Source organism: Tarenaya hassleriana, unplaced genomic scaffold, assembly GCF_000463585.1.
Source record: "Tarenaya hassleriana unplaced genomic scaffold, ASM46358v1 Cleome21, whole genome shotgun sequence".
NCBI classification, from domain to species: Eukaryota; Viridiplantae; Streptophyta; class Magnoliopsida; order Brassicales; family Cleomaceae; genus Tarenaya; species Tarenaya hassleriana.
In genome coordinates this window covers 2,691,763-2,712,213 of record NW_010965451.1, presented here as the reverse complement: position 1 = coordinate 2,712,213, position 20,451 = coordinate 2,691,763, and the positions used below count along the sequence as shown (strand labels likewise).

The 20,451-nt window shown below is 38.2% G+C and overlaps 5 protein-coding genes across 8 annotated transcripts; 2 read left to right on the top strand and 3 right to left on the bottom strand.

Moving 5' to 3' along the window:
• Positions 1-125: 125 nt before the first annotated feature.
• Positions 126-11,343, bottom strand: LOC104814664 (uncharacterized ATP-dependent helicase C29A10.10c). 2 transcript variants are annotated; one of them, XM_010542830.1, is made up of 9 exons: positions 11,328-11,343; positions 4,919-6,366; positions 4,003-4,085; positions 3,708-3,804; positions 3,449-3,544; positions 3,237-3,360; positions 2,982-3,111; positions 1,134-2,900; positions 126-1,033 (listed from the first exon to the last, which is right to left on the bottom strand). In XM_010542830.1, the coding sequence occupies exons 2-9, from the start codon at positions 6,222-6,224 to the stop codon at positions 659-661; spliced, it is 3,978 nt and encodes a 1,325-aa protein (XP_010541132.1). In that variant the 5' UTR covers positions 6,225-6,366; positions 11,328-11,343; the 3' UTR covers positions 126-658. The 2 variants fall into 2 exon arrangements, with proteins under 2 accessions (XP_010541132.1, XP_010541131.1); XM_010542829.2 differs by lacking the exon at positions 11,328-11,343 and adding an exon at positions 6,970-7,345.
• On the top strand, positions 9,100-16,286 carry LOC104814666. 3 transcript variants are annotated; one of them, XM_010542834.2, is made up of 15 exons: positions 9,100-9,310; positions 13,601-13,728; positions 13,843-13,905; positions 13,983-14,096; positions 14,179-14,247; positions 14,363-14,419; positions 14,522-14,575; positions 14,675-14,737; positions 14,895-14,957; positions 15,073-15,237; positions 15,326-15,481; positions 15,570-15,638; positions 15,728-15,789; positions 15,868-15,975; positions 16,061-16,286. In XM_010542834.2, exons 1-14 carry the CDS (start codon positions 9,127-9,129, stop codon positions 15,950-15,952), a joined length of 1,332 nt encoding a protein of 443 aa, XP_010541136.1. In that variant the 5' UTR covers positions 9,100-9,126; the 3' UTR covers positions 15,953-15,975; positions 16,061-16,286. The 3 variants fall into 3 exon arrangements, with proteins under 3 accessions (XP_010541136.1, XP_010541137.1, XP_010541135.1); XM_010542835.2 differs by lacking the exon at positions 9,100-9,310 and adding an exon at positions 12,733-12,982 and having other exon boundaries at positions 14,895-14,915; XM_010542833.2 differs by lacking the exon at positions 9,100-9,310 and adding an exon at positions 12,733-12,982.
• LOC104814665 lies at positions 9,574-11,301 on the top strand. The gene is made up of 9 exons (XM_010542831.1): positions 9,574-9,663; positions 9,778-9,840; positions 9,918-10,031; positions 10,114-10,200; positions 10,305-10,358; positions 10,433-10,495; positions 10,655-10,717; positions 10,825-10,980; positions 11,083-11,301. Exons 1-9 carry the CDS (start codon positions 9,595-9,597, stop codon positions 11,170-11,172), a joined length of 759 nt encoding a protein of 252 aa, XP_010541133.1. The 5' UTR covers positions 9,574-9,594; the 3' UTR covers positions 11,173-11,301.
• Positions 16,287-17,292: 1,006 nt separating the features above from the next.
• Positions 17,293-17,779, bottom strand: LOC104814662 (defensin-like protein 183). Its single transcript, XM_010542827.1, has 2 exons — positions 17,713-17,779; positions 17,293-17,586 (listed from the first exon to the last, which is right to left on the bottom strand). The coding sequence occupies exons 1-2, from the start codon at positions 17,765-17,767 to the stop codon at positions 17,402-17,404; spliced, it is 240 nt and encodes a 79-aa protein (XP_010541129.1). The 5' UTR covers positions 17,768-17,779; the 3' UTR covers positions 17,293-17,401.
• Positions 17,780-18,482: 703 nt separating this feature from the next.
• LOC104814661 (aspartyl protease UND-like) lies at positions 18,483-19,800 on the bottom strand. Its single transcript, XM_010542826.2, has one exon. It carries the CDS (start codon positions 19,777-19,779, stop codon positions 18,565-18,567), a length of 1,215 nt encoding a protein of 404 aa, XP_010541128.1. The 5' UTR covers positions 19,780-19,800; the 3' UTR covers positions 18,483-18,564.
• Positions 19,801-20,451: the final 651 nt, after the last annotated feature.

The window sequence follows — 20,451 nt, the reverse complement described above, 5'->3', positions numbered from 1 at the left end:
ATTGTGCCGTCCACTACAACATATTTTTATCAATCAACATACTGGCTTAGGTTAGGAATGCAATTGGGTTCGATACCATCATATAATTAATAATGCATACAGTATCGTATAAATAATATTGTATATGTAGTCAAAATGATCCGTGTAAAAAATTTAATTGTTATTCAACTATCAACAACATCAAGGATTTCGGAACTTAAAAAAGAAACAAAAGAAAGACTGCGCCCTTTGGTGTGCAGTCAGGTGATGTATCTACTATCTATCATGTGAGAGTGGGAGAATCTTATCCATATCCCCACCCACCCTTATTGCTTTTGTTTCTCCACTTCTGTACCTTTTGCCCCCCGACCAGAACATTCGTCTTTCTGCGTCTTATCTCCCCACTTGTGCGGACTGACAGAGAGCCTCTTTCTGACTTATTCCGGCGACCAGACAAGGCCCTTCCCCATCCCCTCCCGACGAAGCCAGCACGGCTTTCGACTGTGACCATCTTCGTCGCATGAACCGCATGCATTGGATTGGGGCCAGCTTTCACGGTTTTATGGTTTCCTGACCCTCTACAGGCGCCGATGATCGTTTACGTTGTCCTCCGAGTTGCTTTTGGCCAAAAGACTTCCTTAATTGATTTGAGTCAGAAATCAATTCAGAGGATGATTATTTATTGGTCTCTTTTCCCCAATGCCGGCCGTCCTCCGAAGTTTTGCCTCTTCTGTATCCCATGCTGCCACGCATCTCTGTATCTATCCCCCGGTTGATCCAAATCATCCAACGACTTCTCCCTTCGAAAATTCCCGTTTCTCGGAAACCCCATCCTCTCCTCGTCTTCATTAGCTCTTGTTCTTGGCCCACCCCCAGATCGGGCCCCTCTCGCATTAGGCACCTTCTGGCTATAGTTAGGTGGTGGTGGTCCTTTCGGTACTGGGAAATCCTTGGGAAGTGACTCCATCTCCATAAAACAGCTTCTGGCCTTGGCATCGTTTATCAATGCAGCCCAATCGTCTGATTTCACTAGCGCCGCTGCATTTCCCATCACCTGTTCAACCAAAAACCCCAAGTTTTACATCGTCCTATAAAAAAAAATATGTGTGTTTATATCCACATAACAAGTTTATAGATCAATGTACGAAGGATACCCATAGAGCCCTTCTCGCTCGGGTAAGAGCGACGTTCATGCGGCGGACATCTGCAACGAACCCGACACCATGGTTAGAAGCACGCACACACGACATCACTATGATATCACGTTCTTGGCCTTGGAATGCGTCCACGGTATTTATATACAGCTCTTTCAGTTCCTCTTGACCCAACGCATTCCCAAACTCGTGTTTCAAGCATTTCAGCTGCAGCTTGTACGGTGTTATTATACCAACCGAAACTTTCCCGGCAGCGCCCATCGCCTTCAGCGTTTTCTGAAGATGCATGTACAGCCCGACACAGAAGCGTGCTTCATCGACGTTCTCATAAGACACGGATCCACCTCTATGCGACTCCCGTCCATGGCTGATATTGAAGAAAAGGTACGGTCTAAGTACAGGGTCTTTGTAGTAAACCTCATCGGGAGAATTGGCAACGCTTTCGCTATCACTAAGGCGTCCTTGGTAGAAGTATCTCGAAGGAAAATCACGGATCTGAGGATGCATCCTATATTGAACGGTTAACAACAATGTCGGGCATCCTGCTTGCTGAAACCTTTCAAAGAGACTTCTGCTATATAGAAGTGTACCAGCAGCCTTGCTGATAACCGTGGCAGGAAGCTGCTGAGGATCACCGACAAGAACACAACGTGCGGCACCAAGTGAAAGGGGAGGAAGAACTCCGACCTCACTAGCTTGAGCAGCCTCATCAATGACCACCATATCAAAGCCATGGGTGAGACGAGAGAACAATTTCCGGCCACTACTCGATACGGTAGTAAAAACAACCTCAGCTTCATTTGCGAAACTTGCCTCTAGATTCGCACGAGCTTCTTCAAGGTTGAAATTATTACCAGCGCGAAATTTCTCCTCGACAATGAGAAGGCGAGACATTTCGACAAGGACTTTATCTTTGGATTCGACCACAGCGGCAAGGGTCTGTAACAATGCATCTCTGTTCTGGTCCCTAGCCATAAGAACATCGGGATCAACTCCAACAGATCCTTGAGATCGAGTTGCAAAGGCTGCAGCAGTTAGGTCCCTTTTAAGTCCAGCTATCTGTACAGATAGTGCAGCCTCACGTTGTCTCAGGTATTGCATGTGTCCTAGAATTTCCTCACGAGGCTTAGCGAGTAGCTGCTCACTTCTTCGCTCCACAGAAACAGCTTGAGCAGCTCGAGTTTGAGAATCGACGCCCACTCGAGCCACATCCGGGCGATATACCTTCATTTCTCCGTCGATGAACCCACGATCGAGGACACGTGAAAGAAGCTCATCAGTTGCGGCATTTGAAGGAGCACAAACAAGCATCCGCGGCTTCGCGCAGAGTTGAGGTAGCGTACGGAACAGATTCTGGTCCATGTTTTGTAGCACTTCGTCAATCGATCCTGCTACAACATTATCTGAGCTACTCTCATTAACCTGTTTATAGCTCTCAGGCGCTAGTTTCTTCAGCAAAGAAGTGTAGTAGTGTTGATACTGAACCAAATGGATAACATTCAACATTCCCCAAACCGTGTGCGTCTTGCCCGTTCCTGGAGGGCCCTGAACAAGAGTAAACGGCCATGGATCTTGCCTCTTTATCCCACTACCAGTACCTGCGGCTGTATGCATTGCTGCCCAGTGGATTGCTGCCAGCTGGGGAGAGTTAAAACTCCTATGCAAATGATCAACAAAGTTCGGTGTGAAACAGTCAGGCATTGCAGGGGTCTGCTCCTCGTAATTAGGAAACTGCTCCGGGCTGGGCCTGAGAATTGCATTTTGCATCTGCAGGGGATAAAGTTGCAACAACATCAGGACAACTAAAATCATCTAACACAGATTTACTGGAATTGAAGGAAAAAAGACCTGTGGATTAAGACGAGAAAATGCATGCAGCGCAACATATTCTCTCTGTGTCGTTGCAAGCGAACCCAGCACTGTCAAACGCCAGATCTCCTTAGGTTTAAGCTTTCGCAAAATATGATTTTCATCCATCCTGGTGGAAAAGGAAATTAGCATGTTGGAGAACATTTGCCTTGAGTTTCACAGAGTTAATATCAAGAAAAGGAGTAAACGCTCAGATATGGTATTACCATTAGTAACTGGAGAATAAGACCCTACCTGCCGCTATCATAAGAGTCTCCAATATAGAAATGAAGAATTGCTCCAGGAGGATCACGGGTATCAACCGGTATATGCCTCCTAACTGTACCAGCTACACGCCCAGTATCCTCACGCTCCTCATCTTACCATAAAAGAGAAGATAAAAATTACACAACACAAAGAAGCATCAAAAGTACAACAATTAAACACCAATATAGCTGTAGAAATACCTGAGTCTGGAACAGGATTTGAGAGAACAGCAACATCCCCCTCCTTGAAAGGCCATTTACTGTCGTTAACTGAGAGAAGTATTACGTCGTACCATCCTAAAAGAGATGAAAGAAAACAAACCCAGTCAGATAACAAACTAGAACAGTTAGCAGACTCTTGGAGGTGCATGCGCATAAAAGTGTAGAAGCCGGATTTTCAATTCACAGACACCTATCTCCACAACACTAGAGAAAAGCAAATGCAAAGAGAGTGAATTACCTCTCTCTCTTCTTTCTACGAACTTTATTCGGACCTTCATATATGCATTTGCTTCAGTCATCTCTTCCCATGTGCTGTAAAGCTGTGCCCGGCATTCCTCAAGAAACATGGTGAAATTCCACTAACCATATGGATTTAGTGTACGATTGAATGCAAATTTTTATAGGTTTGTAACCAATCACATGCATGGAATTAACGTTCATAATCTAAAAATATGTATATGAACCGTATAAACCTGTTGACAGGGCGATAACCTCGGTCTGAGCAGACAAATAGCGAACCACTTGGGGCATTCCTCAAAAAGTAAAGGTTCGAAAACTCTGACGTACTCATCCACAGATTCAAACCGCCCAGGAACACATTGGAGCTCAGTATCCTCTGATTCATGAGGGTAAAAAAAGGTTAAAACACCAGACACGAAAACTAGAAAGAGGCCAGAGAGACTGCAAATAAACCACAGGAGAAACACAAAGTAGAGATGATGATACACTATAAATGTCAAATTTGACATACATATCAAACCTCCTCACTGTAAGTTGTCTACAGAAAAGGCCAAAGGCATGTCAATGGTAACCAAATGAAAGGTCATTCAGCTTTTAGGAAAAGCATCAAAAGCTTATCTTCTATTTGATTATACTGGAAAAAAAAAACTACATCAACCAGAAGATTACCCTATCAAGAACCAGCCTAAATTTCAGTCCTTATTAATGCTTTCCATCAACAGGAAAAACGACTGTCACAACATAGCTCAGAAAAGTTGGGCAACTAACATTATAAGCTCTTACGTTTCCCATGTGCTCCGTGCCTCAACAGGGGAGCAACATTAACAAAGTCAAAGCTAGTAAGGCGATCAAACAAAACACAGAATCTTTTATAAGCTTTAAATTACTATGAAACTAAGGAGAGCTGCATTCACTAAAGAGAAGCATTAGATGTAAAAAATGAAAGTAGATCAGAAATTAAACACAATCCAAAAGGATTTTTTTTCATCTGCTTTTACAAGTACGCATATATTTGTCGTCACCTTCCATGTCCTTTGGCCATCACGATTCTCATTGAGTCATGACTGGAGGACAAAGGGAACTGGCACGCAAAATCATTGAGGCAGTAAATATTTTATGGGCACCTTAAATCAAGGTTCAATAACTTATTAGAAAGGATGGGGCATTCGATTTCATGATCTATAGTTTGAAATTTAAGGTTAAACATACCTGCATGATGCCAGAATTTTTCATTGGTGACCTCCCGTATAAGACGTTCCACCGAGGTATCCTGATATTGTGTACTAGCTGTGGCTGGCTTCTTGGAAAGAACAACCTTTTTGTTTCCCAATTTTGAGTCTATAGAACTTTGGCTACTTAAGGGTACTTGTCTATTAGAGTACTGGCCAATCTTGGGCTTCCTTGAATCTGTTGGATGCTTCCATGAACCCTGCCTCGAAACAGATGTTACTGTCACATCAGCAGAAGGTCCTGTATCCCCATTCAGCCTCCTAGGTCTACCAAGTAATCCCGAATATGATTCGCCGTTGCATTCGGACTTCAGTTCAGATGATTCATGAAGACCTCCATTTGAGGGAGCATCAATTGGTGTTTTATCTCTATTTAAGACATGACTCTGACTTTCACCATCATGCTCAGCAGCAGGAGGCCCTGCCCGAGGTTCTTTGACTGTGCGTGTGATGACGGGTTGTGGGAAATTCTGTCTTCTAGGTGTTGATGTTTTAATAGGACCAGCTTGCTTGACATCTTCCAAATTCAAAAACATGGTCTGCCTATTCCGTTTCTTCCCCAACATTGCTTCTTTATGCTGATCCATCTTTCTTTTGACAGTGGTGTTAGCACACTTGATTGTGTGGCTTGCTTCAACACCTTTGATATCTCTCTGCTTCATGGTCAAACCCTGTTCTTGAGGACCATCAACACTGTCTTTAGCACTGCCTTCTGAAATATGGTTGGTGTTTCTCTTTTGAAGACCAGAGCTTTGATCATGATCTAATCCTACTGGGGTATTATCAGAAAAGGCACCACTTTCAGGCATCCCCTGTTCTCGTGACATACCCTTAGAATCAGAGTTATTATGTACATGCTCATTATCAGGAGCCTCAGACTCAGTCCATTCTCCTTCCTCTCTCTCAGAGGTTTCAACTGCAGTTGTACTAGAAACTATTGATGATGCAACTTTTGTTTCCTCACATGTGTCTGGCCTTGATGATGACAAAGATACTGTAGCCTTGATTGTATCCTCTTCCTTTCTTTGCTGAACTGATACATCCAGATGTTGTGCAGCCTTAGGGCGGACAAAAGGCTGAAAACCAGAAACTGTTGATGCATGCGAGAATGCACGAATGTTTACAATATTTTGAGCATTATCCGGTGTTGCAAGCATACCAGAGGTATTAGGGTTTGCAGATGGAATAACCTTTTGAGGTTGACTGCAAATTACATGGTCATTCCCATCACCATCTTCCGCAGGAAGCTCATTAAGATCAAATAGCAGTTTTCCTCGAGAACCCATCGCTTATGTATAGTCATAAACAGTGAAGAGTAGTTCCGTGCAAGTACAAGTAATATGTTTTCTTTCTTCTGTGCGAATATGCACATAAGATGCCAGAAGATAAGGAATCAAAAGATGTTATCCCTCTCGAAGACAGCAGCTTCTGCAGAGAAAGTTTAGATCCAACAGAATCCACAATCAATGTATATACCATACATACAGAACGCGATTTAAGGAAAAAAAAAACAGTAAGAACATATGGAATGTGCATCAGGAATGTTAACATAATCAACTCGATCAAACACACGCGAACACAAACCATTACACTTCTAAAAATATAGAATAAGGACAAGGGCATCTTTGATTCACGTGGGCTTTATCCATGCTCAAATTAGTGCAATACACAATCAAGCCTCGGACCAGATTTTTCCCTTGCCTTTCTATCACTTCAAATTCCGGAACGCTAAATTGCCGGCACTAACAGCGACTGCTAACGCAAAGTTAAAGCGATCAGAAATGAGCATAGCAATCAACAGAACAATCACGCGCGTAAGTTATGCCAAAAACCAACAAAAAGGTATAAGAACTGAGCATAGCAATCGACCGAACAATCACGCACATAGAAGCAACATTAATTATAGAATCGGCGATGAAAGACCGTAGATGAACTCAATGGAACCAAACAGTAATCGCCTTCAAACGAATATAAATCAAAGGAAATAAACAAAATCAAAAATCCAAATCGAGCAAACGACCCAGCGGCAACCTCTAGGGTTTCCTCGGATCGACCAACGACAAGAGGAAGTCCGAAAGACGTCTGGGCGACGACGGACACTACTCCGGCAAGGAAAAAGGAGGAGGAGAGAATGCTTCGACGACGGTGGCGGCCGGCCGAGACGGAGGCGGAGATCGGAGATCTGATCTCGTGTTTCTCTGTCTATCTCTTTCTCTCTCCTATTGATTTCGGCGATTCCACGGAGTTTTCGACGGAAGGGGAGAGAAGAATCTGGTGGTTGAGAGAAGACGTCAGATTGGATTTGGACCGTTGGATTGAGGAGCAGAGAGGGAATCGGACGGCGAAGATTGAATGAACAGAGATAGATGCATTTGGGCCCTGAATCTGTACACCGTTCTGATGGATAATGCATCGTCAGACGCTATTCTTATTTATAGGCGAGAGAGAGGCAGGCTAGTTTGGTTCCCCTTGTATTATTGCATCACAACACAAGCAAAAAGCTAGTTTTTCTAGAATTTATTTAAAATTAAAATTATTTCTTTATTGTAACATTTTCATATAGAAATTTAAACAAATACTAACATTTTCATATTTTCATGAGAAAAAAATTAAAATTTTGTAAATCATTCTTGAGATAAAGAATAAAGCGTTTCCTTTGATGGTGTTTTTATTTCGATGTGAATAAATCAAGAATTTTGATGATTCAGTCATTTAATGAGAATATATTTTTTAATATAACTATCAACATTAACGTTAATAATTTATACTTTGCTTTTAACCCTTACTTGTATCAATATGGACAGTTATAAATATTTTTGTTTCGTAACAAAGATCAATATCATATTTTTACTGATTTTTTAATTGAAGATAGTATCTCAAATTATTATTTTTTTAAATCCACACGATGTTAAATAAAAGGAGTATACAGCACATATACGTTTTTTTCTAACGACATGCATATACTCCATTCATAAAATATGATTTATTTTATTTTCTATTAAAAAAATTTAGTTATTAAAACTTAAATCAAATCAATATATTCAAGTTGAATATAGTCTAAAAATATATTATATATAATATCTTTTAAATTAAATTAAACAAATTCAAACCGAATATTGATTCAATATGCAAATAACAAAAAATATCAACTAAAAATAAAATAATATATTTTTACTAACATTCAAATTTGAATAAAAAAATTGAACCAAAATTTAGAAAATATATTTTATTAATAGCATTCAACTTTGAATAAAATTCAACTAAAATTTCAACAAAACTAATAAATTTAATTTAAAAAAACTAAAAAAATGAGACTAAAATTTGAAATGCCCACCTTAATTATTTGTTATAATACTATATTTTATTCATTTTTAACACGTTATTCATTTAATATAAACTTAATCATATATAACAAGATATATTTTCTATCAAAAAAGCGTGATAAACGGTTTTAGATAGATTAAAAAGAAAAAGAAACAATTTAACTCAATAAATATGATATGAAACTCGACTTTTGTGAAGAAAAAATATTTTTGATTTGGAAAAAAAATTATATAATTAGACCTTTTAACTAAAATTTGAAAACACAAAACACATAATAAATTTATAAACTGTGTAGAAATTTTGAAGATATCTTTGTTTTCGTAATATGCATCGATATTTAGATAAACCAAACCATATATTAAAATATTTTGGTCAATAAATTAATAAATACAAGAAGACGTAAAATGGAAAAATATTTCCTTGAATAACTCATTTTTTCTGGTGAAATTCATCCTAGGATTAATTATTTAATTCTTGCCAGTGACGTGTTGCATGTTTATTCTCTGCCCATTTCGAAACATATAAATAATAAGATCCATATGTTTTTTTTCCAATTACCGTTTATACCCTGATCTTATTTCCTCCACATTGTTTAGTTCGACCAAATTAAGGGGTACTTATGACATTTCAGAGTTGATTTTCTACTAAAATGGTCTGACATGAATGGGTGCAGACATTCATTAAATTATATAGGCGCCAATTCGGAAAACGTTCGAAATTAGAGGAGTGTTTATGTAATTAACCTAAAAATATAATGCCTTTTATTTGACTTGCAGTCTCATTATGTAATGCACGCCCTTTCGTTCTCCCTCTCTCGCGACTCGCGCTCTCTCTGTCTCTTGCTGTGCTCTGTTGCGGTCTCCAATGGGGCACTCGACCAAGAGATTTGTGCTTCTTTTTCTGATAATGTACTCCATCGTTGGAGAAATCACGTGCATGCCTTCATCTTGTTCTGGAAACGATGAAGCGTGTCCTTCGGACGGCCATGGCTGTTATGATCCTCGAACCCAGGAGCTCGAAGAGCTCAGATCCAGGGTTTCCGCTCTCGGTACCTTTAAAATCTCTATAACCTTTTGGATTTTGTCTTGCTTCATTCGGTTTCATGGGTTTTCACGGAAATTTTCGTGGAAGTTTGTGTTTATGTTCGGTGACGACATAAGCAATAAAAAGAAACTTTAAATCTCAGGATTTTTCCCTCTAAATTTCATGGCTTTTCAAAGTTGGAACATGCAGTTTTCGTATTTCATGATCTGGTTTTGGTTTATTTTTATGTTCCCCAAAGCATCGACCATCAAAGAGAGGGAACTGGAACTGAAAGAAACAACTCAAAGAATGGAGACAACTATTCGAGAAAAATCAGACAAGATTTCGCAGTTGCAGAGTGAGATAGACTTTATTGAAGTAAGAGTTCATGTCTTTTCTTGGATCATCCAGTTTGAAAACAGAAGTTCAATGAGATAGAGAAGAAGGGTGTTCTCTGAGACATTCACTTTCGTCTTTTTTGATGTTTGTCAGTCGGCAAGTTCAGTGAAGCGAAAGGGCAAAGCGGAAGAACAGGTCTATCAACTTGAGAAGCAGGTTAGTTACAGGAGACCGATGCGTTTCATTCACTATTTTCCAGTTCATGGAATGTCTTAACGTCCTTTGTTTGACAGATTTTCAAACTGAATCGGGAAGCAGATGCGCAAAACAAGAGAAGGGTCGAACTGGAAACCCGGACCGAGGTGACAGAGAAAAGAGTTGTGGAACTTGGCTCGAACCTTGAAAATGTAAGAAACCCTTCTGCTCCAAGACATTACTTTCAAGCCTTTGATAATGCTCACTATATGATTTCCTCCCTCCTTTTATCAGCTTCTAAAGGTGAATGTAGAACAGAAGCAAAGAACCGAGTTCTCCCTCAAGTCTTTTGCTGCTTCATCATATAAGAAGTTCACCGAGGTCGGTTGTGGTTTATAATCAAAAGTTAATGTTCTCCATTGATAAGCAAACACTTAGATAGAATAAATGGACCGAGCTTACTTGACTGTTTGTTGCCTGTTAAGGTGAATTGGGGGAAGCTGTGGTATAACCTTCATTTTCATTTGCGTCAAGCTCGGGTAAATCTCAAAGCTTTTAAGTGTGTGTATAACATAGAACAAGTTTTCAGTCATTACATACTCGATATCTGCAGGTATATGTGATGACCCGTTGGTCTGAGTATCTCCGCCCGACTCTGTCTTCCAGAGCTCAAAAGGTCAGTCCACGAAACCCAGAACTCGAAAAATACTTATCAAGATAATATTTTGTGGATTGCCCAAAAAGAAGAAGAGGTTTTCTAAAACCGTCTATTGTTTTGTTGCTTCAGTGAATCATTTTGTGGCATTTATCATCCTTTTTCTTTTTCTTCCATCAGGCGGCTGAGATGATGGATGAAGTAAGAGGGTGGTCTGAGCCGCACATCCAAACCCTCAACGATGTATACGTTTTGTTTCTAGGACTTTTTGACATTTTCTTGACCTCGTTTGCTCTTGATGATCGTGGAAGGGAGACCTAGATTCATCCCTTTCTTGTTTGGGTTTACAGAAATGGATACCAAACATCAAAGATATGTTGTCAACGCGTGCCATTTATCTTGCTCGATCGCTCACCCAGAACTCCATCAAGGTATATCGTATGTGTAAGCAGGCTTTGGCACGATATCTCGTCCAAGCATTGGATACGATGTACAACTACGTTCAGGTCAGGAGGTTATTTTCAGTTGAAGTCCTATACTTCTTTTAACCCGAGTTCTCCCTTGTTTACTTGGCAGCCGTTTGATAAACCCTTCCGAATATATCGCAGGAGGAACAAGGGAAGGAAGAAAGTAGCCACGGTGGAAGAAGCTATGGAGCATCAGAAGGAAGAGAAGAGAGCAGAAGGAAAGAAGACTGACACAGGGGGAGCAAGGAGGCTTAGGGTATCGAATGTTTTATTTTGGAGTGTGTGGGAAGAAAGAGACTCTGAAAGAAATCTGGGTATTTGTATTTCCTTTTGGTTCTTTTGGAATACAAATCGGCATTAATATTATCACCCTTGTGCAAACGAACCAGCGGCAACCTCTAGGGATTTCTCGGATCGACCAACGCCAAGAGGAAATGCCGAAAGACGTCCTGGCGAGGAAAAAGGAGGAGGACAGAATGCTTTGACGACGGCCGCGACCGGCCGCGACGGAGGCGGAGATCGGAGATCTTGTACTTCTTTTTTTCAAACGACATGTATATACTCGATTCTCAAAACATAATTTATTTTCTTTTCCATTCAAAAAAGTCAATTATTAAAAATAAATTCAAATCAAATTTAGCAAATTTAAAAATCTATTATATTTAAAACATTTTAATTAAATTAAATTTAGCAAATTTAGATCAAATATTAATTCAATACGCAAATAACAAAAAAAATGTCAGCTAAAAATAAAATAATATCTTTTTATAACATTCAAATTTAAATAAAAAATTGAACCAAATTTAGAAAATATATTTTATTAATAACATTAACCTTTGAATAAAGTTGAACCAAAGTTTCAACAAAATGAATAAATATAATTTTAAAAAACTTGAAAATTAAAAAAAAAAAACGAGACTAAAATTAATAAATTTTGAAATGACCACTTTATTTCTTTGTTATAATAGTATATTTTATACATTTTTAACACGTTATTCGTGTAATATAAATTGAATCATATAGTGGAATATATTTTCTATAAAAAAAAGCGTGATAAACGGTTTTAGATAGTTCTTTAAAAAAAAAGAAAAGAAACAATTTAACTCAATACGTATGAACTAAAACTTGACTTTTGAGGAAAAAAATATTTTTGATTTGGAAAATTTTATATAATTAGACCTTTTGACTAAAATTTGGAAGCACATAATACAATACAATTACAAACCGTCTATAAATTTTGAAGATATCTTTGTAATCTGCATCCATATCTAGATAAATAGGAATTTTCAAAGGAAAATATGTTGCTTTTTTCTTCTATATTACGTTTTAAAGTCCCTTTTCAAAACCATATATATGTATATATAAATAAAATATTTTGGTCTTTAATTTAATAAATACAAGAAGACGTAGAATGGAAAAATATTTCCTTGAAAAACCTTTTTTCTGGTGAAATTCATCTTTGGTTTCATAGTATGCATGTTTGTTCTGTGCCCATTTGGAAACATACAAATAATTAGATCCATATGTTTTCTTTTCAGTTACCGTTTATACCCTGATCTTATTTCCTCCACGTTGTTTTGTGTCACAAAAGTAAGGGGTAATTATGACATTTCAGAGTTGATTTTCTACCTAAAATGGTCAGCCGGAAATTTAAATGCATGAATGGGTGCAAGCATTCCCTAAATTATATAGGTCCCAATTCAAAAACTTTCGAAATTAGAGGAGTATTTATGTAATTAACCTAAAAAATATAATATATTTTATTTGACTTGCAGTCTTCTTATGTACGCTCTTTCGTTCTCCCTCTCTTGCGACTCGCGCTCTCTCTGTCTCCACTGTGCTCTGTTGCGGTCTCCAATGGCGGACTCGGCCAAGAGATTTGTGCTTCTTTTTCTGGTAGTGTCCTCCATTTTTGGAGAAATCACGTGCATGCCTTCATCCTGTTCTGGAAACGATGACGCTTTTCCTTCGGACGGCCATGGCTGTTATGATCCTCGAACCCAGGAGCTCGAAGAGCTCAGATCCAGGGTTTCCGCTCTCGGTATTTTAAAATCTCTCTGTCCTTTTGGATTGTCGTCTATCTTCATTCGGTTTCATGGGTTTTCCCGGAAATTTTCGTGAAAGTTTGTGTTTATTTCCTGAGACGAGGCTGTTAGTGAAAATTTTAGATGATTTTTTTTTATGAAATGTGAAGTTGATTTTTGGTAGCTTTTTCGGTGATGAGCCAACTTTATTTTCTGGGTTTAGGAAATGTAAGGAATACGAAAAGGTTCGAATAATTTTCTTTTCCGTTTGGTCTGTTTGGCTTCTGGGAAAATGCGGGCGACCGGTAACGGATCGTTGGATTTCCTCTGAGGTTTTTCTGTTTGGTTGCTGGGAAAATGGGCCGCGAAAGAGGCCGATTTTCAATTAGATTCGGTGTTTTTGGTTGATATCGGAAGATGGAAGGCGAAGAGAAACCGCTCGATCTCGTTTTCAGTTTGTAGAGTTCATGTGATATTTTTCTCCTGCGCTTGGTTTCTGAGAAAATCAGAGAAAGCAATAAAAAAATCTTTAAATTTCAGGATTTTCCCTCTCAAATTGACGGCTTTACAAAGTTGGTATATGCAGTTTTCATTTGTCATGATCTGGTTTTGGTTTATTTTTTTGTTCCCCAAAGCATCAATCTTCAAAGAAAGAGAAGTAGAACTGCTCAGCAAGGAAGAAACAATTCAAAGAATGGAGACAACTATTCGAGAAAAATCAGACAAGATTTCACAGTTGCAGAGTGAGATAGACTTTATTGAAGTAAGAGTTCATGTCTTTTCTTGGATCATCCAGTTTGAAAACAGAAGTTCAATGAGATTGAGAAGAAGGGTGTTCTCTGAGACATTTACTTTGATCTTTTTTTATGTTTTTCAGTCGGCAAGTTCAGTGAAGCGAAAGGGCAAAGCAGAAGAACAGGTCTATCAACTTGAGAAGCAGGTTAGTTATAGGAGACCGATGTGTTTCATTCACTATTTTCCAGTTCATGGCATGGCTTAACGTCCTTTGTTTGACAGATTTTCAAACTAAAGCGGGAAGCAGAGGCGCAAAACAAGAGAAGGCTCGAACTGGAAACCCGGACCGAGGTAGCAGAGAGAAGAGTTGTGGAACTCAACTCGAAGCTTGAAAATGTAAGAAACCCTTCTGCTCAAAAACATTACTTTCACGCCTTTGATAATGCTCACTATATGATTTCCTCCCTCCATTTATCAGCTTCTAAAGGTGAATGTAGAACAGAAGCAAAGAATTCACAATACTGAATTCTCCCTCAAGTCTGCAGAGGTTTGTTATCCATTTTTCTCTCTCTCTCTCTCTCTCTCTCTCTCTCTCTCTCTCTCTCTCTCTCTCTCTCTCTCTCTCTACTATATCACAAAAACTGTTCTTGTGCTGGCTCTAGGAGCGACTGTCAAAGGTGGAATCTTTTGCTGTTTCATCGTACAAGAAGTTTATTGAGGTCTGTTGGGGCTTATAATCAAAGTTATATTCTCCATTGATAAGTGAACACATGGATAGAATAAATGGACTGAGCTTTTTTGACTGTTTGTTGTCTGTTAAGGTGAATTGGGAGAAGCTCTCAGATAAGTTTGATTTTCATTCGAGTCAAGCTCGGGTAAATCTCAAAGCTTTTAAGTGTGTGTGTAACATAGAACAAGTTTTCAGACTGTATTCTTCTGAACATCTTTTATCCACATACACTCCATATATGCAGGCGTATCTGATGACCCGATGGTCTGAGTATCTCCGCCCAACTCTGTCTACAACAGTTCAAAAGGTCAGTCCCCAAAACCCAAAACCCGAAAAATATTTAACAAGATAATGTTTGTGGGTTACTCAAAAAGGAAGAAATTTTATAGGAACACCCATTGGTTTTGCTGCTTCAGTGAATCATTTTATAGAATCTCTCATCCTTTTCATTTGTCCTCCGTCAGGCGTCGAAGAAAATGGATGAAGTAAGGAAGTGGTCCGAGCCACACATACAAACCCTCAACAACGTATACTTATTTACCTCGTTTTGTTTCTAAGACTTTTGACATTTTCTTTACCTAATTTGCTATTGATGATCATCGAAGAGACCTAGATTCATCCCTTTCTTGTTTGATTTTACAGAAATGGGTACCACACATCAAAGATATGTGGCTAACATGTGCCATTTATCTTGAACCGAAAATTCAATCACTAACCCAGAAGTCTGTCGAGGTATATCACATGTCTAAGCAAGCTTTGTCGCCATATCTCGTCCAAGCAATGGATACGACGTATGACTACTTTCAGGTCAGAAGGTTATTTTCAAATAAAGTCCTATACATAATTCTTTTAGCCAGCTTCGCTTTCTTGACTCGTGCTCTCCTTTGGTTATTAGGTAGCCAAGAGGCATACACAACCATACACAACCCGAGTTGTTACAGTTGCAAAGCCACATTGGGACAAAGCCCATGTTGCCTTTGAGCCCTATGCCGAGAAAATGAGACATGCTTTCACAAAGTTGTTGAACTCAACCGCTGTCTACCATCAGCAGGTTACTAATTACACGAGATTTCTCTAATCTTGACCCGGTTGTTTTTGTCAATTCAAGAACATTAAAGCTTCATTCTTTTGTGAAAAAGGCTCAAGAAATGCTGAAGAACAACGAGCTGACGAAACCGGTGGCCACTGTGGACTTGGCTTGGTTTGTGGTATGTCCTTTTGGATGGAGATTTCTCACCATTTTAACCTAAAGGAAACTTCATAACTTACTGAAACCTGTATTCCAACTTCTCTGCAGGCCACCGCTTTGCTCGGGTTACCTCTCATATTTGTCATCAAATTCCTTTCCGCCATCTCAAAGTAAGTAGAAGTGAATCTTTTCGATGTTTAGAGTTCGTAAAGTAACAAAATCACAAGTTTATCCGCTTGCCGTTGCAGTACAAAGCCAAAGAGAAACAGCCATAAACATCACCATGGGAGCAATGGCCATCGAAGAGCAAAGCGGCGTCATCCTTACTATTGAAACATTCAATAGAAAGAGTTTCTGTATGTTTCTCGATCAGTTTCATTATATGAAAAAGTTTTTCGTATTGTACCAAATATGAACTTACTGGTAAAAACTCCATTGCAGGTGCGTGCATGCTTATAAACATGGTAAACAGGCATGGGTTTTGGTAGAAGAAGATGATTAAAGCTTTGTGCCTTTGGTTTTTTCAGGGCATGTCTATGTGTTTTGTAATGAGGTTCTTTTAGAGCAGACACCTTCATGTCTCTGATTTCAACTCTACATCTCTAATCTTCTCCTATGGTATGATAATAGATCCGTTCCCTAATCTTTATGTGGTGATTTTGTTGAATGTTTTTCTTGTTAAATTTATGATTATCATTATGATATGAAGTAATTTTTTTATTAGTTTTCCCTAATGTATTTCTTATTTTAATTATTTTCACATCAGTTATATCAGATTTCGTTTAATTAATTAAAAACAAGATCTGAGGATCATTCGCAATATTTATATATATAGAATAGTGACGAGAAAATTTTCTTATAACAAGAAATGCACGAGGGGAAACTAATGAAAATTGATTCAGACCATTACCAGCTAAATCTGATTTTTTTTTTTAATTAATTAAAATTGAGATCCAAGATACTTGGAGTTGATACGAAAATTATGTCTTTAGGATTAGGACATATTAATTAATTTCTTTCTACAGACTACAGCCCAAACCTTAGCATATAAATAAGATCCACCTCAAGTATGATATGGTCATTAGAAGAACAGTTAAGGAAAAAAAAAAAAAAAAAACATGCATCTTCTTGATCTAGGAGTCTCAATTGGGTCGGTCCATCCCGGACCGATCTGGTCCGAAGTTTTCAGTTTGGAATTCGCGTCGACCTGATTTTTTTTTATCTTAATAAACTAAATTCGAAATCCGGTCCTATAAAACTCGGTTCGCATTGAGCGAGCCCGTTTAATACATATAAGAAAATCAAATTTTATGTATTTTTAATCTATTATTTTTCAGATGGTTCAAATCGATCTTTTGAATTTCAAACCCAAATTGACATTCCTATCTTGATAATCTACATTCCTATCTTGATCTTCTTTATCTCTTTTGTTTAAAGGGAGGATGCAATTTTTATTTTTATTAAAATACCCAAGAATAGATATGGTATCATAACTCTAATGCTGAGTGATACAATTTTTTTAAAACTAAAAAAATCAAATTCATATTGAATATAAATCTAATCCGAAATTCTGTTCCTAAATAAACTGAAATTCATATTGAATAAAAACATAATAGATAGGAATTTCGAACTTGGAATCAAAATTCGACATCTGCTCAATCGCGTGACGCATATTTTATTAAATAATATAATTGTGAGAACCACATAATTGGAAACATCAAGAGAAACATCGTCTTATTATATACGGAATATAACACCGTAAATATATATTTGAATGAGAGCTTAACAATGGTAGTAGCAATTGCAGAGGACAACGTTGGCGATGGAGTCGCAGCTGCCCTGACCACCTAAGATCTCACCTGCGCATTTGTTCTTGCAACAGTTGATGTCGCAGTCTTTGGTGCAAAGCCCGAACCCTTTGGTGCATATATCCTTCGCCTCACGACACGTCACCCTCTCCAACCCTCCTGCATTTCATGACTTCGTTATTTCATATAAAAATATATATGATATATATAACATGGTTTAGAACCATACAAACGAGTTATTTTGTCGAGAAAAATAATTGCATGATAAATTTAATGGGATCTAACCTGTGAAAAGGAGGAAGAGGGAGAAGAGGATGAAGATTGAAGAAACCTTGGCCATCTTTAGGTTTTTTTTTTTTTTTTCCTTTGGGGAATATAATGTAATATTATGTATACTATTAACTTGCTATGAATTTCAACAACTAAGGGTTCCTACCAATTTATAGGGCCAACTTGGGGTTGAAGGATAAAAAATATTAATTATGAGTATTTAGGGTTTTTATTATATAGGGCCAAATTGGACATTGTTTTCCTTATTTTTTCATAATTTTTATGATTCATTTCCAAATATAAACCCTAAATTTGATTATTATTATTATTACTATATATTATACGTTACTTCTTCTAATTGTTAACTAGGATATCAAATCTTAATTACTCATATTTATTTCTTAAGAGGTTTTCTATTTATCTTTCCTTATTCAAGAGATTGACATTGAAGGGAAAAGATTGCAAAACAAAAATTTTCCATCACTGAAGAACTCATCTCAATTTTGAGCAAAGGAAAATAGTATATAAGGGAAGATATATTGAGTTGTTTCGGTTTTGATTTTGTTTCTTTATTTTAGATTTTTAATATTTTATAAATAAATTAAATTCAGTTTTTACTGATCTTTTTGTTTTGTTCTGAATTTAGCTCGATTTGATGTGTTTAAACTGTTTTTTTTTTCTTTTCTAAATCTGGTTTTCTAATTATTTTTATATTCCATTTAAACAATCACTCAAAACCTGTTTTTTTATATAAGATAATCAGTTGTTGAACTTAGACCAAAGGATCAAGTAATGGGCTTTCGAGATATAATCAAATTATATACAAACTCTTTTCCGGTTTTTTCTTTGTAAAACAAATATAATAAGCTAAAGAACACTACAGTCAATCTTATGAAAAGAGACGACAAGGGCTTGAAGATCATATCCGACATTGTAGAACTGCTGAGCCACAGCTCCGATGATGTTCGCGTCGAGCATGTTTTTTGCCAAAGCTATGGATAAACAGAAGGTGTCGGGTCCATTCATGAAGAACAGACTCTCCTTATCCATCGACAGCTCCGCCCCTCCAGAGAAATGGAACGTCAGCACAGGAAAACCAGTCAGGTCCCTTCGTATATTTCCATGGTAACACATCAATCTACGTGAATGCAGACGCGTTTTCATGAATTTCTTCTCTAGAACGTTCCTTATCTCCTTCCCCACCGGCTCGTACGCTTCTCTGAACAGATACACCAGCGTCGAGCCGGTATCGATCAACGTTCCATGTCTTCCGTCTATTTTGCGTTGAAATACCGACGGCTCGATCGCCAGCATGATCTCCCCTATGCTTATCCCTTCGAGGGTAACGTAATACAAACCTCGAAAGATCTCTAGTGGCGTCTTGTCGCCCATTATAACGGCTTCGTCCTCTCCGAGCGCGAGGATACTGTCTGTGTAAGAGGAATCGCTCGCGTTACCGAAGCAGTACGAGAATCTCGACCCGAACCGGTGGATGATCGAGAGATTGTTGTGACTCAAGCCCAGAATTCCGCTCAACCCGTTGGCTAAGTTTCCGTAGTTATCGTGGCCGCAGCCGAAGACAACGTCGTCCAAAGTGGACACGACATCGCCGTAGGTTGTCTGAAAGGTTAGTGTTTCAGTGGCTAGTGTGCCACTGCTCCCGTATTCGTCCGTATACGTGCAAGATATGGTTTTCTCGTCAGGAACGAGGATAGGATACGTATAGGAAGGCTCGCACGGCTGATTCTTGTACGTATACGATATCTCGGGATCAAAGATGGGATACCTTTGACGGTAACAATGGCTACAAGGACGGCACTGAAGCCACAGAAGGGCACTGGTCGTATCGATCTGCAATAGATGCGGAACCGGCGGGTCGCCGATGGAAATGGTCGCATAGTAAGAGATGCTTCGTCTTCTCCGAGACATTACAGGAGAAACCGCGTCATGAGTGACGTCATTGTTGAAGGAGTTGCTGTGTAATAACTTCACAACCATCCCGGCTTCTGTTTTGGATTGGATCATGAGAAGAAGAAGCGAGGAAAACGCCATGCAGAGAAGAGATACAAATGATATATCCATTTTCTCAAAATTTAATTTAAATTTCGGGGAGATGGGCGATGTTCTTTGAATGATTTTGGACCTTTTTATACAAGGTGGAAAACGCATTCATGGCAAGAAAAAGATATAAATGAAAAATCAGTGCTGTTCTTTGTGTGAGCCACGTATAAGTTTCAATGGATTCGACATTTCATATGCACGTACGAGCGGTGTTTCTTGCATGGGGAAAAGATTGACGGATGAGCAGATGATATGTTTCTTATTCCATACAGTACTGCAAGTGATATACACACATGTATACATTAATACATATATATATATATGTATACGTTATAGTTTTTTACGCGTGGTTTGGTTTTTATTATAACTCTTTCTTCATCAAAAAGATTACTATATATATATATATATATATATATATAAGAGCCAAGAACAAGAAACTGTAGGTTCAGAGTAGTTTGTCTTCTTGTGCCAAATACCGAATATCAAGAAACTAGAAACTGTATATTATATATCAACATTGTATTTCCTCAATAATATGTTTTTTTTTTTAATTTACCAAATTAAAAAAAAAAGACTCGGAAAATTCTTTTTCCACAATTATCAAGGAGGGAATGAGGCAACAGACCAGTTTTAATATTATTACCTCGTAGCTTCTTGGGTGTTGGTTTTGTCTGAACGCTTCTTGCTCTTCCG

Bases quoted from the DNA above. Each gene is read 5' to 3' on its own strand.
- LOC104814661 (XM_010542826.2), bottom strand. From the start codon at position 19,779: ATGGATATATCATTTGTATCTCTTCTCTGCATGGCGTTTTCCTCGCTT.
- LOC104814662 (XM_010542827.1), bottom strand. From the start codon at position 17,767: ATGGCCAAGGTTTCTTCAATCTTCATCCTCTTCTCCCTCTTCCTCCTT. The intron at 17,587-17,712 runs GTTAGATCCCAT...CATGAAATGCAG, and splicing joins CCTCTTCCTCCTTTTCACAG to GAGGGTTGGAGAGGGTGACG.
- LOC104814665 (XM_010542831.1), top strand. From the start codon at position 9,595: ATGGAGACAACTATTCGAGAAAAATCAGACAAGATTTCGCAGTTGCAG. The intron at 9,841-9,917 runs GTTAGTTACAGG...TTTGTTTGACAG, and splicing joins TCTATCAACTTGAGAAGCAG to ATTTTCAAACTGAATCGGGA. The intron at 10,032-10,113 runs GTAAGAAACCCT...TCCTTTTATCAG, and splicing joins TTGGCTCGAACCTTGAAAAT to CTTCTAAAGGTGAATGTAGA.
- LOC104814666 (XM_010542834.2), top strand. From the start codon at position 9,127: ATGGGGCACTCGACCAAGAGATTTGTGCTTCTTTTTCTGATAATGTAC. The intron at 9,311-13,600 runs GTACCTTTAAAA...TGTTCCCCAAAG, and splicing joins ATCCAGGGTTTCCGCTCTCG to CATCAATCTTCAAAGAAAGA. The intron at 14,958-15,072 runs GTATACTTATTT...TTGATTTTACAG, and splicing joins ACATACAAACCCTCAACAAC to AAATGGGTACCACACATCAA.
- LOC104814664 (XM_010542830.1), bottom strand. From the start codon at position 6,224: ATGGGTTCTCGAGGAAAACTGCTATTTGATCTTAATGAGCTTCCTGCG. The intron at 4,086-4,918 runs GTATGTTTAACC...CTCATGAATCAG, and splicing joins AAAATTCTGGCATCATGCAG to AGGATACTGAGCTCCAATGT. The intron at 3,545-3,707 runs GTAATTCACTCT...CATCTCTTTTAG, and splicing joins CGTAGAAAGAAGAGAGAGAG to GATGGTACGACGTAATACTT.